Source organism: Cynara cardunculus (assembly GCF_001531365.2).
Source record: "Cynara cardunculus var. scolymus isolate 2C chromosome LG 3, CcrdV1, whole genome shotgun sequence".
Lineage (NCBI taxonomy): Eukaryota > Viridiplantae > Streptophyta > Magnoliopsida > Asterales > Asteraceae > Cynara > Cynara cardunculus.
Genome location: NC_037530.1, coordinates 5,502,243 through 5,518,373, shown reverse-complemented (window position 1 = coordinate 5,518,373; position 16,131 = coordinate 5,502,243). Strand labels below are relative to the sequence as shown.

General features: G+C 30.3%; 1 protein-coding gene across 1 annotated transcript; it reads right to left on the bottom strand.

The window, feature by feature from the left end:
• Nucleotides 1-11,967: 11,967 nt before the first annotated feature.
• Nucleotides 11,968-15,105, bottom strand: LOC112510476 (cytokinin hydroxylase). The gene is made up of 4 exons (XM_025115898.1): nucleotides 14,832-15,105; nucleotides 14,513-14,742; nucleotides 13,713-14,351; nucleotides 11,968-12,399 (listed from the first exon to the last, which is right to left on the bottom strand). The coding sequence occupies exons 1-4, from the start codon at nucleotides 15,103-15,105 to the stop codon at nucleotides 11,968-11,970; spliced, it is 1,575 nt and encodes a 524-aa protein (XP_024971666.1).
• Between the last annotated feature and the right edge of the window lie 1,026 nt (nucleotides 15,106-16,131).

Here is a 16,131-nt window from a genome sequence, read left to right as displayed (position 1 = left end):
AATGCTTTATAATATAGTATAGATATATATATATATATATATATATATATATATATATAGATTATGATGAATAAAAAATAAAAAAGAACAAAAAATTACTATAAAGAGAATGTATTGGATATAATTTATTAAAAAATTATAATATTTAATTTATCACATAATCAATGTGTGTCAATATAAAAACCAATGAAAACATGTTTAAAAGACGATAGTATGTTTAAATCACATGTTTATTAGGTTAATCAACATGGTTTATATATTGGGACATGTTTTCAGTGTGTGTACAAAGAGCACCCACCATTTCATTTTGTTGACATCAACATAACTACACCCCCACCTAATTCAAGTCGCTTCACTTAAACAACAAGCCTGAAAAAAATTAAGAGAATGTTTATATATGAATACTTTAAAATATTCAAACAGTTTAATTAAAGATGTATATATGAAATGATGTTACAGATTATTCATATGAATTTACGTATGAATACCAAAAAAGATTTTTTTTTCAATGATTCATATATAAATCTTCTCTTAACCTTATTTTTTTACATTCTCACGATAATTAATCTTCTTATTTAAATCCGCCTCTATATATGTATATATATATATATGTGTGTGTGTGTGTAGGGTTGGGTTTCGATGAGAAGCGTAACAATAGATCTCTATATTGGATCAATCATAATTGAATGTCAACAATAATGAAGTGTACCGAGATGCACCATATCAATTCCCTTCTAAAGCTCAATCAATAAGTGAGCATGGGATTAAAAATAATTAAGAGTTCAGATCATTTCTTAGCTTCTCACCATAACTTTCCTTCTCACACGATTATTCGCCTATATATATATATAATATTGTGACCATGTATTTTTATTATACATTATATATATACATATATACATACACACACACACACACATATATATATATATATAATATTGTGACCACGTGTTTTTATTATACATTATGTGATCACCTTGTGAAACAAAAAATAAAAAAAACTACAGATTTCTAAAGACATTGTCTAAGCACTTCAATACACATTGTGAATAAAATGAAAAATCAAATTTGAATACCCACCAAACATCTCCAGTGAACCCAAAACCTATAGTATCACGATGTGAACTACTATCAAATTAAACAATGTGTATACGTTTTTTTTTTATTATTCATTCACCTTGTGAACACAAAATGACGTAACAACACAAGAATAAAAAACCAAAAAAACTAGATATCCTTAAACAGATAATGTAGAGACTTACACGTTACTAACAATTAGCTAATGTTTTTATATGAGTTGTTTTTATTACTAAATTATCCTTTTTTATTTAATTAATAAATAATATAATTATCAATCAAAATTGAATTTCGCGGATCTTATAAACTTTAGGGTTCTCATTTGATAAGTTTTAAAGATGGTAGGGGCTTAGGGGGTTAAAATAAGAAGACTAAATATGTATGAAGGTAAGAAAGAAAGGTTAAAGAAAGATTCATATGTGAATTATAGAAAAAATCCATTTGAAGATATATATGTGAACTCATAGAGACTAATCAAATGAGAATTCAGTAATATATGATAAACGCGATATCCAATACGAGCCACTCATTTGAGATAACTAGAAGGGTACTCGCACAATGAAGTGAGATACATCTCGATTTTATTGTTTCATTTTTTTTTGTCATAGTCGATGTTATAATACGGTTTTTATGTGGTTTTGAGAAAATGATAATGTTTTTATTTCTAAATAAAATATAAATATGAAAATATCATAAAAATAAGAAAAAAATATTAATATTAGTACCAAACTAACTATTTAAAATTTCTCATTTTTTGTGTATTTCATTAATTCATTTTTTTTTATTTTTGGTATATAATATTTTTTTTATAAATATAATAATTAAGTATTTTATTAGAATTCAATGATTATCCTAATTATATTTTAGTTTTTTTATATTTAAAATAAAATGTTTATCCTCTATTTGATTATATTTTTGGTATATGAAGCTTTAATAAGTTGTACTTACGCATAATTTACTTGTAATCTTGAATTTTAAGTAATATGCATCAATAAGTAGTACTTCATACATAAAAAATGATTTTTAAGAGTTTTTGATCAAATGTTTTATAATATAGTATAGATTAAATTTATTATTAATTAAAAATCAAAGGGTAATTTATAATTTGATATATTTTGACAACTCATCAATAATTTGATTTATTTAAATTCCATGATTTCAGACTCTCTCTTAATTTCAAACGGTTTGCTAATCCCATATTTCTTTCTCTCTCCATAACTCCACTCCAACGACTACAACAAATTCGTCTACCATCGTTCATGACCGTCGTATATCTTAGGCTATCACAACATATGTACAATGGGTATGAATCCCATCTCGAATTTGGCTCCACCATATGAGTCATCCTTGAACCTCTTGAGTCTGAAACCGTTGACACCATGGCCCCTAATATCGGGGTCATGGTGCATCGATGTAGTGTCGATCCATATGTTGGTTCCCTTTGGTATCACTGAGTCGCGCCCTCGTATGTTTTCTCTGGTTTGCCTTTGAGTATTTGGCGCGGAAGGGTATAATCGTAAAACTTCACTCATCGTCCATCCAATCTACAATCACATAACATATAAAAGATATTTAAGGTTACATGGCACACAATGAAAAACAACTTTATTGGATGTTAAATATGTCTAAATGTCCTAATAGACTACTTTACAAAACGTAATTTTTTATAGGATCAAACAATTATGTCATATGTAAAAATGTTAAGATGTATTTGGGCATCTAAAAAGGTTTTTAATGACATATTTGAAATATAATGTCTTATAAGAACCTAATAAGATACTTAATTTCGATAAATATTAAACATTTATTTTAGTAAAACACTTTTTCAAATAATGTCATAAAAAGACTAATAATACACTTTATTTTAAGAAATAACCTAAAAACTGGCATGAACGTTCAAAAACATCAACTTGTTGTAACACATTTATATATACTATATTATAAAGCATTTGATAAAAACTTTTAAAAACCATTTTTTGTATAAAATACTATTTATTAATGCATATTACTTAAAATTCAAGATCACAAGTAGATTATATGTAAGTACAACTTACTAAATATGTTTTAATTCGTGTAACTAATTGCAGATAAACATATTTAAATACAAGATAAACATTTTTTCTTAAACCTAAAATATAATTAGAATAATCATTGAGTTCTAACGGAATACTTAATTATTATATTTATAAAAATTATATTATTAAACCAAAAATAAATTACTTCGTTATTAAACTTAAAAAAATTATAATAAAAAATTGAAGTAAAGAAATTACACAAAAAACGATAACTTTTAAAATAGTTAATTTGATACTAATATAGATATATTTTTTTCAAAATTTTATGATATATTCAAATTTATATTTTATTCAAAAATAAAAATATTAYCAATTTATCAAAACCACATAAAATTGTATTGTAATATCGATGGAGACAAAGGGGTTGTTTGTTTACCTCTTAGTAGTTCCATTAAAAGACAATCTCTGAATTGTTAAGAGGTGAATCTTGTTTGGCAAAAAAAAAAGTCTGCCTCTTAATGGTTCTAAAACTCTCTGAATGATTCTGTATCCTGGATCTCCCTTAACCATTAAGAGCCCTAATTTCAATGTACACAATTACCAAACAATTATATCATTTTACACTATATCATGAGAGCCATTTAATCATTTTGCACCAAACCATTCAGCAATTGCCAAACAACCCCAAATACTAAAATGAAACATCAAAATCGAGATGTATCTCGCTGTATTGTGCAGATACCCTTCTAGTATGAATACAAATACTAGCTAGTAAGGATTTGGAGATAAAAAGCATGGTACCTTCTTTAGTTCAGAAAGCATGGTAGCATCGATCTCCTTTTCCCTGACGACTTCTTTAACCTCATCTCGGATTTGAGTTTGCCATTCGGGATACACGAAAAGGAGTAAAAGAGACCAAGCTATGGTGAATACCGTGACGTCAAGACCTCCAAACAAGCACTCATCTACATGTTCAATTACACTACGTTTTTTCTTACCCTTGTCTTGTTGGACCAACAACGACCAATAATGGTTCGACTAGTTGAAGTCGAACCTTTTTGAGCTTGAACTGCCAACAAACGAGATAATCAATGTCCTTCTCTAAGAGCATCTCCAACAACTATGCTGAAATAGAGTAAAAAGAGATTTTATCAAATTTTTTGCTCCAACAGTTATGCTATCTTGTATGCTAAAATAGAGAAAAAATGAGAGAGATTGTAAAACTCTCTAAATTTAGAGAAATCTCCTAATAGAGAGAGAAATTATTGTTTTGTACTTTCTTATCAATAGAAAGTGTTAAACATATACGTTTAGGAGAGAGATAATATTTTATTAAATATATTAAATATTTTATTAATATAATTAATGTTAGAATTGCTAAAGTAGAGTAGCTATTAGAATTAGCTTTTAATACTATGTTTTACAGAACTATAGCATAGTTGTTGAAGATGCTCTTTCTATAATTTTAAGATTAATGCATGTTTCATTTGATCCTTATTTTAGTGTTGAATTATCATAAATTTATAAGTATATGTATATAATCACATGCTTGTGTCAAAGGATTTGTAATCGATAATTTTTGAGTTGTTCTACAATTCTGTTTTAATAACGTAATTTAAAATATAAATCAGATATATAATAGCTTGTTAGATGATTGATAAGGGGTTTGTTTGTTAGCAAACTTAATGAGCTTAACGAGACTCATAACTTATTCAATCAGTTATATATAATTGTTTGGTAGTGGCTTAATGGTATAAAAAGTGACTCATTTTAGAAGCTTGTACGAGAGAGTTTTATACAGAAAGTCAAGTTTTTCCCAAATCTGTTCATCCCAATTAAAAAAACACTCCCCTTTCATCTACGAAAAACCCATTTTAAACAAAAACATTCTTAATCTATACAGACATATTAATCCACATAGACAACTTTATTCATACATAACTTAATGAAAAATCAAGCAAAAAGCCTCGATGCCTAATGTCTTATCCACCTGGAAATCAATTTTGAAGTTGAAATGACATAATATTGAATTCGTGATTTTGTTTTATAAATTTAATAAAAAAGAAGCAAGAAATGGTACGTTTGTTAATAAGAAGTTATGTATACGTAGGGGTGCTCATGGGTTGGGTTGATTGAGTTGAAGACATTTGAACAACCCAACCCAATGCTTGCGGTTTGAAAAAAATCTTAACCTAACCCAACCCAACCCAAACTAAAGTGCAACCCAACCCAACCTGTACGGGTTGGTCGGGTTTATACTTTGGTACGTTAAAATATTCTTTTAATCTTGAAAATGTTATTTCTATACTATAATTTATTTTTCATCATCAACCATTTGATACAACTTATCCATATTTTTTACATATATCACATTCAGTTAATTTTCCCAATTACATATATATGTTCATAGTTACTGAACATATATACGAATGAGCTATATAGAGATGTAAATAGATTGAAAATATATGTATATGAAAAACATACATGATAGTGTAATTGTGTAATGTATATATTAATAGAAATTCAACAATCATATTAAATCCAAGAAATAAAAAGGATATCGGGTTCATCGGGTTGGGTTGGGTTCAAATAATTGTAACCCAATATCAAGCCAATACCTACGGGCTGCTTCGGGTTGGGTTATTTCGTGTTGGGTTGGGTTGAGTTGGGTTGATCGGGTTGGTCGGGCTTTTGAGCACCCCAGTATACGTATGTGGTTGCTTGACGAATATGTGTCCGTAATGAGCTTGGGCTTCCAACCTTGATGGGCCAATTAACCTAAACAATTGTTTGATATATAAACGGACCTATGGGCCAGCCAACCCATTGATATAATCTTAAAATGGACAAGAAGCTACTTAGGATACAGGGCCGTCCCAATCTTTTTGGTGGCCCTGTTACACTATTATAAAAAATATAAGTAGATTGGCCGAAAAAACAAATGAGAGTTAAATACAAAAGTTGATATTATATTGAAAGTGTTACAAATAAAAGCAGCCAAAAGACAAAGTAACGTCAAACATGTAAACTTCACTTGAATAAAATCATTTTTTTTTCACATTCTTGGAAACAAAATCTTCAATAAGCTCTTCATAATCAACTTAAAAAGAACAAAACAGTAAAACATATAAACCAGAAAAGAATAAAGTAGTAAAACTGTAAACCAAAAAAAAGTCAGGCAACCAACAAGAAGAACAAAACTATAAACCAGAAAAGAATAAAGCAGGAAGTCTAATGCCACAACAAGCAACCAACAAGAAGAACATATCCTGTTTTTGGCATTCTTTGTGCGGTTGTGCCAAAACATTTCAAAATATCACAAATTCACACTAAAAATAACTAAATAAGCTTCATTAAAAATTTAGAGAATCTTGTATACTTTATCTCACCTTTAGGATTTAGGAATTAGTCAATTAGGTTAAAATCGAGTAATCGACCAACCAAGTGACCAACACAGATGAAATTAGCAATAAGCAATCGAGTAATCGACCAAACCAATCTTGAGATTATAAGATTGAGAATAAAAGAATAGCAATCTGAGTAATGAGTATCGAGTAATCGACAAATACTTATACAAAAATCATCTAAAATCTTACTGTTGTTTTTGTTGTCGTTGCAAATCTGAAACCGAATCATTATCCATCTTTGGAGAATTCAATCGACAAGATAGAGAGGAGATAGGAGATCGAGGCATCTGGTTCGCTCAATCGCTCTCGTTCAATCGATTTCTCCCGTTCATCGTTGCTACGTACTCGGCCGATGTTAGACTAGGTAGCGTACATTACAAATTTACAATAGGTGGGCCTGTGAAAATTGGTCCTTAACATTTTGGGGGACCTGTTCTAAATCCCATATTTAACGGGCTGAAGTACGGCCCTGTTAGGATATGAGGTTATAGCTTTGAAGTAGGTTCATTTATATAAAGATTATTAGATTGGGATCAGTGATGGCCAAATCGGCCAGGTCTGGGACCGCCGGAGGATCAGGACCGGGATCGGGACCGTCCAAGGATCGGTGAGGACCGGATATAGGACTGCCGGTTACGACCGCTTATGTATTTTGTCGGATTTGTGGGACCGAGACCGATTAAGGCTCGACCTGAAATTTAAAAAAAAGAGCCGTTAGAGAGACATTAGGGAGCCTTTTTTTTTGTAGTTTTTGGCCTCAAAACACTATAAATATGTGTTTTGGTTGAGAGATTAACATACCAAGTTCTCAATTTGTAAGACAATATAATTTTAATTATAATAAAACGTATTTTTAAAGTGTATTTGAGTGACACGTACAACAAATTTAATAATGTATTAAATATATACATTCCTTTAATTTTTTTAATATCGGGACCGGGACCCCATAACCGGTTATAGAATGACTTGACCGGTCTTCACCTTTTTGACCGGGATCGGGACCGGTTATGCACAACCTTGGGACCGATCGGGCCCGGCCCGGCCCGAGACCGTTTTTGGGCCACCACTAATTGAAATTGCCTATTCAGATCGACTGGGACTGATAGGGATTGATCTGACGGTTTGGACCGGTCTTTTTCTGAATTTCAAGATCTGGTCCAGGCCCGTTTATGTACAAGACTGATTTTTTAAAAAACTTTAAGTTTTTAGTAATTATAATACTAGTTTTTCTTTACTTTTTATAAGATTTTCAAGTTTTTTACAACATTTTCAATAGAAAAATAATTCAATTTTTTTAAAGTATTGCATAATTTAACGTGTATTTAAATGTTAACTTTCAAAAATTGGAATTAAAAAAAAATTAATGATATTTTTGTTGAATTTTTTTTAAAAAAGATAAATTCTTTTAAGACCGACCGAGCCTGTAAGTTCATATGTTTTAACGTTTTATTTAATTTTAAACTGTGTATAGTTTTCATAGTAATATAGTTTGTTTTTTAAAGTCTTTTTCTGTATTAATTCAACTTATCTGTAAAGTTCTTATATTTTATATCATATTATTGGAATTTGCAGGTATGATTATATTTTCTGTATATCATTAACACGTCACTCATAACGATCAGTATATATTCTCTATGCATCCCGAATATTATGTGTATCAGTTGTGTTGATTTGCATTATTTAATATGTAACTCATAATGATCATAAATTCAATATGTATTCTTTATGCATACTGAATATATTGACGAACAATTCTTCATCATAATTATTATCATGTTTTTTTATGTATTTAGCAATCGTCCTAAATATGTTTCTGTATACATCCTGAATACAGTGAGTGGCAGTGTTTTATTCATCATAGAATAGCTGTTCATTAGAATTATCAACATGTTCTGTATGTATTCAATATTCATCTTGAATATTTTTCTTTTCGTATCCTGAATATAGTAAGTGACATCGTTTTATTTGCATTATCAATATGTTATTGATGTAACACGTGCATTCAGTCTATATTCATTATGCATTATGGATATAATAAGTAATTGTTTTTTATTCATTATTAATTGTATTCTCAATTTAAGTATAAAATGAATGTTATTCGGTATGTATTCTAAATATAAATATCATATTTATGTATTTGTAAAAACACTTTGTTAATTTGTCCTGAAAAACTTGTTAGAACACCTAAAAACGTCATATAAACTTACTACAACATCTTTAGATATGATGCTTTGTTTTTTGATCCTATAAATTAAGTCTTATAAACAGTCTAGTAAGATGCCTAGAAATTGATGGTGTCCTATAAACCTATTTTTGTTGTAGTGTATTTTTCTGTATCAGTTTTAACTTATATGTTTTTATAAATTTATTAAAAAGAAAAAATAAAATGGTTAAGAAAAATAAAAATAATAAATAAAAACTAACAAAAACGGAAACTATATAAAAGAATCTGAGTTCTTGTTCAAGCATCTGTGTTCTAATAAGAACCTAGAGGAGGTTTACTTTGCAAACCACGCTATTTGTACAAATCATACAAATCTCATTCAACCAATCATAATTTTTCATTTTGTTCATTTTTTATAATTATAAGAGGTTGATTAATCACTTTTATTGTGGAGGGTGTTAATCGTATATATTATCATCTTCATTAGTTTAATTTTAGAGAAATACATGAAACAATTTCATTAAAATTTCATTAAGTATTATATGAAACGATTTCATAACCATATATGAAACAACTTCATCAAAAAAAAAGTATTATATGAAGCAGTTTCACAAGATTAAACAATTTCATGAAAAAATTTCATAAGATTAAACAATGAAATCGACGGATGAAGGTAGCTTGCACGGTTTGTACAAATTGGATGATTTGCATTTGATCGCTCATCTAAGAACCTATTGCTCAACAAGAACATTTGTTACATATTGGAGGTTCTTATAAAAACCTCAATAAAAACCTTAATTGTGAATGCTTTGACAATCTTTCATAAGAAAGAGTTTTCTGAATCCAAACTTTTATTGAAAAAACACAGAAACTCTAATGGCTTTATATACATAAGATGATAATTAAATGAGAACCACAAAAAAAATTACAAACTCATGAGAACTGATATAAAAATATTTTTTTTACTTAATTTTTATGTATCAAAACCTATGTTTTAAGATACTGTTTCACATACGTATGTGTTCACCTTGTAAAAAAATTGTATGTGAAACTTTTTGTTTTGTTCACTTAGGGCCCGTTTACCCAATTGCTTACCCGGTAAGCGCTTACTGATAGGAGTCAACACTATGCTTTATTTTGATGTGTAAGATTTTAGTATATCAAAACATGTCGAATGCAACAATTTACTGGGTAAGAGTCGTCATCCTCATTTACCGGGTAAGACTCTCTATCCTTCTCATCTCTCTTACCCGGTAAGATTCGTGGCCCTTATCATGTTCATCCGATGAGGAAATTTATTCGGTAAGCACTTACCAAGTAAGTGTTTAGTAAACGGCCCTTTCGTGAGATGAAAAATACACGTAAAAAGATTACATATAATGAAACAATTAAATGTGGAACTATTATATTATGAAACAAATATATGTGAATTAATATTTCAAATTATAGCATTTGATGAAAAAAAAAAAATAATGTAAAAAAATACTGTTAAATCGATTGTCACGCATTTATGATCTTTTTATGGTTTTTATTTGATTTAGAGATGTTTGTTTGCAGCTTAATGTGTTTAATAAGATTCACAATCTATTTGGTCAGCTATACGTGATAGTAATAGCCTATTGATATAAAAAGATACTTAGTCAGTAAGCATTTAGGGAGAACTTTATATAATTAGTCAAGTTTTTTTTCAAATATGTCACTTCTAATTAAAAAACACGCTCATCTCATCTATGAAAAAAACCTTCTCAAACAAAAATATTCCCAATATACACCAGATTAATCCACATACACAACTTTCATACAAGAACTAATGAAAAACACACCAAACAACCACTTAACGTTTATAGATACAACAATATAATTTGATATATAAGAGCATCTACAACAGATTCTCCAAAATGAAGATTTTGGAGTTTTTACTCCAAAAGATTCCCAAAAACTTTCTTCAAAATGAAAAAAGCATGAGAGAGATGATGAAGTTCTGTAAATTTGAAACTTTCTCCAAAAATGATTATTTATGAGAGAAATGATTTTTTATTCATTCAACCAATGAGATTGCTTGAATCTAAACTTTTAGGAGAGACAAATAATATTTTACTAGTTGTGTACCCGCACAAAGCGGCGAGAGCCGTGAATTTTAATGATTTTGAAGTTTCATTGGTTTTATTAGAGAAGATTTAACGATGATATAAATTACACTTGGTTTTTACATATTAATATAATTTGAATAAATAAGAGTTATGGTTCCAATTACAGTCTATAGATGAAAAAAAAATTTGTTTGACTGTTTAAAATCCAATATATTTAAAATCCAATATATTTAAAATTCAACATATTTAAACGACCCCACAAATGTGTTCGATTTACACCAAGAGCAAAGAACCAAGAGATCGATAGCGAGACTGAGAGTTGTAGAGCATTGAATGAGAGAACTTTTAATAACTCATGGTGAATATCAATTTGAATCTCACCTTCGGGGATGAGGAGAAGACATAGAGGTATGAGAAGGTGAAGACATGAGTAAAATGTGTCAAAAATATCTTGGGGTCATGAAAAGAAAAAGTAATAATATGCATTGATAACTTGTACTATATGTTATTATTATTATTGTAGATTAAAAGATTTTAAAACTGAATGCATAAAGTAGTAGTACTTAATGCATTATGAGTTGTTTTTAAGACTTTTAAGATTTTGTACATAAATATATAATACTTTGTATATTAAAAATTGTTTTTAAGACTTTTAACAAATCAGATTTATAAGATTGTATAGATTAATCGTATTGAATATTTTAATAATATAATTCAAAAATATTAATATGTTAGAGATAAAAGGTAACTTTTTTTTGTTAATATTTTGACTTTTTATTTCTGCATTTTAACAGTGAGGTAAAACTGTAAAAGGCATATAATGGGCTTCAGGTTTCAATCTTCATGGGCTAATCAACCACAATGACTCTTCTTTTCTTCAAAATTTTATCTCAAAAATGGACCAAAAATTAATTGGGGGACCGAGTTTTCATTATTCATTTCAATGCATACGATAAGGATCGGGTCTTGATTGATCTTTAGCATAACGACGAGCGGTAAAAAGTTATACCGATACTAAAAATACGCTTAGACTAATTAAATCAAAATCGAAAACTATCTGATTTAGAATCCATAAAACTTTGATTATCAGCTTTCATTATTTAGTTAACAATAATAAAATAACAGACAACCACTCTATACTTCAATCCCATAGCTAGCAGCAAACTTTCATGTATCAAGATTAATTTTTCTCGTACATAAACCTAGCTACCTAGCTACAACGGTTTCATTAAAAGGGGTAAGCCATGCATAGGCCTAAGGGAAAGCATAATAGAGGGCGAATGAGAGTAATTTGGTGATAACGAGAACGAAAATTTGGTCAAGATTAAGCTCAACACTATCTTGTACTCCATCGCGCTCAAATTTCGACCCACACACATTCGACCTCCAAACCCAAAAGGCAAATAGCCCATCTTGTGTTGGCATCTCCCGTACAAGCTATCCTCCTTGAACCGTTCAGGTTTGAATTCATTCGCATCTTCTCCCCAAAAGTCACGATCATGATGCATTGCCACCACATCGATCCACATGTTGGTGCCGTCAGGGATTACGGAGTCTTGGTCGACTTGAATGTCCCCTCGAACTTGCCTTTGGATATTTGGGGCTGTAGGGTATAATCGTAAGACTTCACTCATCACCCACCCCATCTGTTGTCACAAAATAGAATTACAAAAAAAAATCAATATATAATTATTTGTAACATATTAAAAAACATATCTTATAATATTAATTAATTAGTGGTATGTAATTAAAAATTGAATATGAAATTCTTGTTTGACTTAAAAAGAAATTATTGCATCTATTTTTGCATATAATTAATCAATATTAATTTGTAGACTTGGGATCATTTGAGACCACGGGCTTTTCATGAGACCAATTATCAACCATTGGATTAGATCTACAATCTGAACATTCATAATCACAAAATTGCTACCGTGCAACTTTAGACCATTTGATTATTAGCTTATAAAGTTGATCAGTGAACATAAATTGGTCTTACGCGTCTCACGAAAAACCTTTGGTCTTACGTGAACCCAACCCTTAATTTGTATGATAAATGTAGGGTGCAAATGAAAAGAAGTTTTAAAGTTTATGACAAAATATGCTTTGTTTAAGCCACATGTTTATTAGGCTAATCATGATTTAAATTTGCACTAAGATCTTATATAATTGATTTCCTTTTTTGGCAACATTTTATAACCATTTTCATGTTTAATCAATTATCACTTTAATTATGTTCTACTTATAACTATCGGATAATCATTAAATAAAAGATATTTTTTGATAATAAGAACAACGATAGTGATAAGTGTCTGCTTTTTATAAACTATGACTTTATAAGTGTAAAAAGAATTAGAATTGATGATTTCAGATCTTCAAAAGAGTCTATCAATTAATTATATTTTCCGTACAGATAAAAGATCTTGAAATAAGGAATAAAAATCATGATTCTTGTTTTTTAAACGAATTAATCAGTTATTGCATTTTTTCAATAAAAATAATAGACAGAAAATTCAGTATCAAGAATTGGTACCCGGGTTTTTTAAATTGGAGCCGAATCTCATAGTAACACTCAATTTCTTAAAAAAAAAAAAAAAAACTTTTGATTCGACATATGATTCACATGTTAATATAAAAAATACAAATCTTTTGATGTAAATCCAAATTAATGATTTTAAGTAACTAATAATAATTATTAGTGGCAAAAAAAAGAAAAAAGACGGTGTTTGGGATTGCTTTTGAAAACAACTTATTGACTTATTTTGGTGTGGCCTCGGTAATAAGCACTTTTGATCCAGGGTGTCAAACCGGTAATAAGAAGTTTTTGAAGAAGTTAAACCATTCTAACTTACAATAAGTTGATAAAAACTTTTGTAAAAAAACATAAGTTGTTTCAAATAAGCAATCTCAAACACCCCAAGAAAACCCTAATTGGCATGTTAGAGAGTCATGTTGTTACCTTCTTTAAGCCAACAAGCATGGTTGCATCAATGTTGCCATCTCCAATCACCTGCTTAACTTCTTCTCTGAGTTCATGTTGCCACATGGGATGCACCGCCAGCATCAGTAAGCTCCAAGTTATGGCCAACGCCGTTGTCTCATGCCCACCAAAGAAGAACGTTTTGCATTCATCCACCAGCTCTCTCGTACTCAATCTCCTCCCTTTTTGATCTCCTCCCACATGGTTTCCTTCCAGCAAAACCCCTAAAAGATTCTGCTGTTCTTTGTTACCACCACCACCTGCAACCATGTTTTCCGCCATTGATTTCTTTCTGTCTTCTATGATTGGCAAGAGTAGGGCATCTATCTCTTCCCCAAGTCGTTTTGCTTCAAGATGTTGTCCAAGACACAGGTATTTGCTGAACGGTACGCCTACGTAACGATTCGACTTGAACAGCGTCACCTGCATTGCTCGTAGCTTCTTGAACACTGTTCTTCCGTTCTCGAAGTTCATCCCGAAGCTTGTTTTCGCGATGATTTCGCCGGCCGTGCTTATGATTTCTCCCTCTACTTCAATCTCTGGCTTGCCGGAGTTGATCAACTCCGTCCATCGGTCTAGCATGCTTGTCGTTGTCTCCACCATCATGCTTGACATTGCCTGTTAATTTAATTCGTACAAGAAATGAACTCACTATAATTAGCATCTTGAGAGATGGATCTAGAGTATGCGTGTGTGTGTGTGTGTGACTGTGTGTGAGAGAAAGAGAGAGAGAGAGAGAGAGAGAGAGAGAGAGAGAGGGTTTTCGAAAGGATGATCACCTTCAGGTTAGCAGGAGAGAATGCAGGAGTTATGACATGACGATGGCGAACCCAATCATCACCTTCCGCCATAACCAAACCACCACCAAACATGGGTTTTCTGTCATTCTTGAAAACTGTGGGTTTCCCCCAGCTTTTCCCCATAACCCCAGATGATATTTTCTTCAAGAATTCTGGATCAGCAATATACAGAAAAGGCTCAGTTCCAAGCCAGTAGACAAACACCTTCCCTGCAAAAAACAACAAACATCAAACACATTCCCAAACCCTTAAGATCTGATCAAAACTTCAACTAGCTAGGGTTTTGAGCTTTAATTACCATATGATTTTTGCCACTGAGCAAAGTACGGAAACACACTGGAATGGATATCATTAGAAACAGTTAAAGACGACGAAGAAGATTCAATTTTCTTGGCCTTCTTCATGTCAATGGTGTTCCCTAGAGGAAAGCTAGGAGGTGGACCAGAAAACCCATTAATGGCGAGCTTTCTATAAACCCTAATCGGCAAAACCCAACAAGAATACAACACCCTCCATAACATAAAAGAAAAAAACGCAGCCATTGCAAAGGGAAGAGCTTCAAGATTCTCCATATCTAATCTTCTCTGTGAATCTCTGGGTTTGTATTGAAAAAGTGATGGATGATGAGGGAGAAGAAGATATCGGGGGGGTATTTATAGAGAGAAATGAGGTGGGAAATGTCGAAGTTTGACCAAAGATGGAAAGAGGCCATCTCAGGAATATTGAATAGAAATTGAATATGTTGAATCATGTTTTTTTTAATAGTTTGGTCACATTAATAATTTAAAATTACTCCTTCCTTCCGTCCAAAAAGTTATACTCGGTTACTATATATATATATATATATATATATATATCAAAATAAGTTTTAATATTATAAATATTAAAAATACTGGGTACATCTCTAACAGATTTTCTAAAAATAGATTTTTTGTTCTTTATAATATTCCAACATATTTCGGATCTTATTCTTTAAGAGCATATCTAACATGTTTTATCTATAATACCTTATAAACCAGATTTATCAAAAGTCTTAAAAATAATTTTTAATCCACAAAGTTTTAAAAGTTTTGAAAACAACTCATAATTCATTAAGTACTACTATTTTATGCATACAATCTTAAAATTTCTCAATCTACAATTAAAATAACATATAGTACAATTTACCAATGCACATTATTATCTTTTCTTTTCATATGTTTTCAAGATACTTTTGACATATTTCACTCATGTCTTCACCTTCTCATATATGCCTCTATGTCTTCTCATCATCCCCAAAGATGAGATTCAAACTGATATTCACCATGAGTTATTAAGAGTTATCTCATTCATCACTCATTCAATTGCTCTAGAACTCTCGGTCTCGCTCTCGATCTCTTGATTCTCTGCTCTTGGTGTAAATCGAACACATTTGTGGAGTCGTTTTAAATATGTTGAATTTTAAATATATTCGATTTTAAACTGTCATACAATTTTTTTCATCAATAGACTGTAATTGGAACCATAACTCTTATTTATTCAAATCGTATTAATATGTAAAGACCAACTGTAACTTATATCATCGTTAAATCAATCTTTTCTAATAAAACCAGTAAAAC

Bases quoted from the DNA above. Each gene is read 5' to 3' on its own strand.
- LOC112510476 (XM_025115898.1), bottom strand. From the start codon at position 15,105: ATGGAGAATCTTGAAGCTCTTCCCTTTGCAATGGCTGCGTTTTTTTCT. The intron at 14,743-14,831 runs GTAATTAAAGCT...TGTTTTTTGCAG, and splicing joins TCAGTGGCAAAAATCATATG to GGAAGGTGTTTGTCTACTGG. The intron at 12,400-13,712 runs GTAACAACATGA...TTGTGACAACAG, and splicing joins TGCTTGTTGGCTTAAAGAAG to ATGGGGTGGGTGATGAGTGA.